This window comes from Colobus angolensis, unplaced genomic scaffold (assembly GCF_000951035.1).
Source record: "Colobus angolensis palliatus isolate OR3802 unplaced genomic scaffold, Cang.pa_1.0 Scaffold515, whole genome shotgun sequence".
NCBI lineage: Eukaryota > Metazoa > Chordata > Mammalia > Primates > Cercopithecidae > Colobus > Colobus angolensis.
In genome coordinates, this window is record NW_012118655.1 from 78,406 (window position 1) to 82,892 (window position 4,487).

General features: G+C 44.7%; 1 protein-coding gene across 1 annotated transcript in view; it reads left to right on the plus strand.

Annotated features, from left to right (window-relative positions):
* SRD5A2 (steroid-5-alpha-reductase, alpha polypeptide 2 (3-oxo-5 alpha-steroid delta 4-dehydrogenase alpha 2)) overlaps positions 1-4,487 on the plus strand; it is a 68,845-nt gene that overhangs the window by 57,037 nt on the left and 7,321 nt on the right. Inside the window, exons 4-5 of the mRNA XM_011960552.1 lie at positions 768-918; positions 3,954-4,443. Coding sequence (XP_011815942.1) covers positions 768-918; positions 3,954-4,020 — 218 coding nt within the window. The 3' untranslated portion in view covers positions 4,021-4,443. The remainder of the gene's footprint in view (positions 1-767; positions 919-3,953; positions 4,444-4,487) is intronic.

Below are 4,487 nucleotides of genomic sequence, written 5' to 3' on the forward strand. Positions count from 1 at the left end.
GGCGAGGTGGCGGGCGCCTGTAGTCCCAGCTACTCGGGAGGCTGAGGCAGGAGAATGATGTAAAACCCGGGAGGCGGAGCTTGCAGTGAGCTGAGATCCCGCCACTGCACTCCAGTCCCGGCAACAGAGCGAGACTCCGCCTCAAAAAAAAAAAGAAAATGAAACATTTAAAATCAAGAAGCTGACTTCACCAGCTTCCAGCAGGACAAATACCTGCAGCTCCTACTGTCTACTTTAAACATGAACAGAAGAGAGTGCTTTGCAGAAGGGTGGGGAGGGGCAAATCCCATAAGAGAATCGAAATTCCTTCTCCCATAAGTTCAGATTTTTATTATTTTAACATAGCGCGCAGTTTCACATTTTGGGACTGTGAATGTGAAAGTGTGGGTGTCCAGGAAAGGAATGGGGAGGTAAGAAGTGGCCCCAAAACCTTCCTTAATAGAACGAAACAAAAGCCAGACCTCCTACACCTCTCCCTTGTCCTACCCAAAGCTAGTGGTCCAGCAGTTGTTAGAGATTTGGATAGAGCCTGTTAAGCAGTTGAGGCTACTCTTCGTGACTCCAGAATGTTCTCCAGGCAACAGGCTGTTGTTGCTTTGTTTCCCCATCTCCCCAAGAGGATTCCACCAGACTCCTACGACTATGGAGGGAGTCTCCAGCCCCACATTTGTTCTTGCTGCCTTTGTGTATTTTGGAACAACACGGATGGGTTTAATGTCACAATGATTCAGTTGCAATGATTGACCTTCTGATTCTTCTGCACGCAGGTGGCTTGTTTATGTATGTTTCTGGAGCCAATTTCCTCGGTGAAATCATTGAATGGATCGGCTATGCACTGGCCACTTGGTCCCTCCCAGCACTTGCATTTGCATTTTTCTCAGTTTGTTTCCTTGGGCTGCGAGCTTTTCACCACCATAGGTAAACTTTTCAATAAAAGCGGCGGCATTCATGTAGCTTTCTTCTTCTCCAAACAGGCTTTTAACCCGCAGAGGAAGATTTAGAAACCAAAGATATTTATCTTTTTAAGGAAAGGTTGATACAATAATCTGGGTTAGCATATTCTGACTTACTGGGCTTGTATTGAAGTTGGAAGTTAGCTGGACGAGAGTAGCAGTAATAAAATTTTTTTTAAGAACAAACATAAGTCCATGTAAACTGAGGTGACGGCCGGGAAGGTCCTGTGCCTATCTTGTTGAAGAAGGCTGTCCAGCGAGAAGTGCCTTGCACCCACATGAGTTAGCTGACCCAGGCTCTGTGCCCACCAGGCAGGCTTACCTGGAGATGGTTAGAAAAAGCCTCAAGAAGCAGAAGAAGCTGCTTCCATTTCCATGCTTCAATTTCATTCCCTCCCACCACATTTCTGGAAATGTGTGCCATAGGTAGGACCATGGCCAGCACTTTCCAAAGCTCCACAGATAGTTATTTATTTATTTGTTTATTTATTTTTGAGTTAGAGTCTCACTCTGTTGCCCAGGCTGAAGTGCAATGGGGCGATCTTGCCTCACTGCAGCCTCCACCTCCCAGGTTCAAGCGATTCTCCCACCTCAGCCTCCCAAATAGCTGAGACTACAGGCCCACCACCATGCCCAGCTAACTTTTTGTGTTTTTAGTGGAGACAGGGTTTCACCATGTTGGCCAGGCTGGCCCTGAACTCCTGACCTCAAGTGATCCACCCGCCTCAGCCTCCCAAAGTGCTGGGATTACAGGCATAAGCCACCACGCCTGGCCTCCACGGATATTCTGAGGCATGGCAGGCTAGAGAGCCACTGGGAAAAAGTACTATTTTGGTGACTATGTGGCTGCTATTTTTAGCTACAAGATTTGGTGCTAACAGTTCAGGTAATCACAGAGCCCTGGAACTCCAGAAGGATTATTTCCCCTGGAATCTCTGCAATGCCAGGGTTTATTTTGGTACTGCCTTCCTTCCCTGACACCCACCCTCTATAAATCATAACCAAGGCCAACCCTGGCTTCCGAGGAAGATAGGACAAGAAATCGCATGTATGGGGCAATCTTAGGACTGCCCCATCTGCTGGGAAATGCCAGGAATTGCAGGTGTTTCGGAACCCTCCCTCTGAACTTCTGGCCTAAAGCTTCACTAACCTGGGGTGGAGTGGGGACAAAAGAATTAACCAACAGTATTGCTGGAAGTGAAAGGTAATATATTAGGTTGTTAACAGGCTTTAAATTACCAAGTGTAAATTTCAGATCCTTTCCCTAAAATGGCTTTTGTGGAAACAGAAAGCCTATAATTACTGGAGACTATGGATACTCAAACAGGGAATGAATGGTCTTGGAAGCAGGACCCTGGGGTTATGACTCAATGCCTAGTTTTGAAGATTTAACCAAGAATGAGTTCCTTTTTTTCTGAGTAGAATTGTTCGAGGACAACGTTCTGCAATGAAGCAACAGTTCATGACCTATTCCTACCACCTCCTAGACTCTGTGAGGAAAGGTGGCAGAGGATTCCTAGCCCATAAGAGAGTCATAACAGTTCTTACCATTTCAGGCTGGGTCTGCTGCCCACCAGAGGCAGAGCAAGCAGAGGAGAAGAGAAGGCATCACTCAGCACTTAGAGGGCCCCTGGGAAGCATGGCCTCTACCGTGCTTGGTTAGGAGAGGGGCTGTAATTCCACCAGACGTTTCCAGCTGCTGCAACAATGAAACCCAAACTGAGGCCTCATTCTGTGATCTCATACCTCCCAGAGAAGGGCCAGAAGGCATAGTTTTTAACAGGCTAACACGACTTTGTGAAGGCTCCTATAAAACAAAGCCAGGCACTCACAGCAGAGGCAGCACCGGCGGAGGCAGCCCACCAGCCTTCTCAAATCACAGTACCAAAAACTAGCCACCTTTTGTAACTTATTATTTGCCCCCTAATTCAAACTAAGGTACTTTAATAGAGTGTATCATCTTGATTATGCCTTGAACGCTGCCAGTGTCAACTAGTTAGGAGGACAGCCTGGCAACTTAAGGAGAAAGGATTCTTATAAGGTACATTTGTCTCCTGTGGCTGCTGCAACACATGACCACAAACTGGGAGGCTTAAAACAACACAGATTTGTCCTTTCATAGTTCTGGAGGCTAGAAGTTTGAAATCGAGGCGTAGGCAGGGCCATGCCCCCGAGATGGCTCTAGGGAAGAATTCTTCCTTGCCTCTTTTTAACTTCTAATGGTGGCCGACAACCCTTGGTGTTCTGTGGCTTATAGCTACATCACTGATCTCTGCCTCCGTCTGCACATAGCCTTCTCTCCTATGTGTCTCTGTCTCTGTCTCTTTGTCTTTTCTCTTCTTCTTTTTAGGACACAGTCATATTGGATTAAGGGCATACCCTGCTCCAGTATGACCTCATCTTAATTAATTTTATCTGCAATGGTCCTAGTTCCAGAAAAAAAAATTACCCTTTCAGATACTGGGAGTTAGGACTTTAACATATCTTTTGACGAGACAAAATTCAACTCATGATACATGGTGATATTTTGCTAGCATTCCCAGGCCTCCTGAAAGGATATTTTCCTGGGAACATTGCTGGTTCTCTTTGCCCATAGCCTTTGGTTCCCTGTGTTTCCCAGCTGAATCCAAACAAGTACTTCCTTCCAGATACTTTTTGGATACTTTTTTTTTTTTTTTCCTGGTAGAATATACATAACAAAAATTTTACCACTTTAGCCATTTTTAAGTGTAAAATTCAGTGGCATTAGGTACATTCAAAATGTTGCACAGCCATCACCACTACCCTCTGCCTATTACTTTTCATTTCTCAGCAAAAGAAGCTTCAACATTTACAAGAAATAGGCTGTGGGAAGGAGAAATAAGAATCATAAATGACTATCGAAATAGTCAGACTTGAAATAACTGTAGGTTGACTTGTAACAAAGATTTGTTAACAGCAAACCTCAGCTGTCAGCCACTGCCCCATTATATGTACAATGATTCCTTTCTTGTCTTTTAGGTTCTACCTCAAGATGTTTGAGGACTACCCCAAATCTCGGAAAGCCCTTATTCCATTCATCTTTTAAAGAAACCAAATTAAAAAGGAGCAAAGCTCCCACAATGCTGATGAAAATGGTCAAGCTGCTGGAACTGTAATTTCCATGATATAATAGTCCTCCATATATATATATGTATGTGCATATATAATAGTAGGTCGCCTGGCGTTCTGCCAGCTGGCCTGGGGATTCTGAGTGGTGCCTGCTTAGAGCTCACTCCTACCCTTCCAGGGCCCCCTATCCTGATCTCCAACTGAAGCTTCAAAAAGCCACTTTTCCAAATGGCAACGGTTGCTTCTTAGGTATTGCTCTGAGAAAGTACAAACTTCTCCTGTTTCTTTCACTGGGCAATCCAAGTACACGTGGCTTCATACCCACTCCCTGTCAATGTTGGACAACTCTGTAATCAAGAATTTTTTGGCTTGAAGGCAGTGCTTACAGACCTTATTAAAGGTATGCATTTTGTTTTGTTTTGTTTTTTATTTTTATTTTTTATT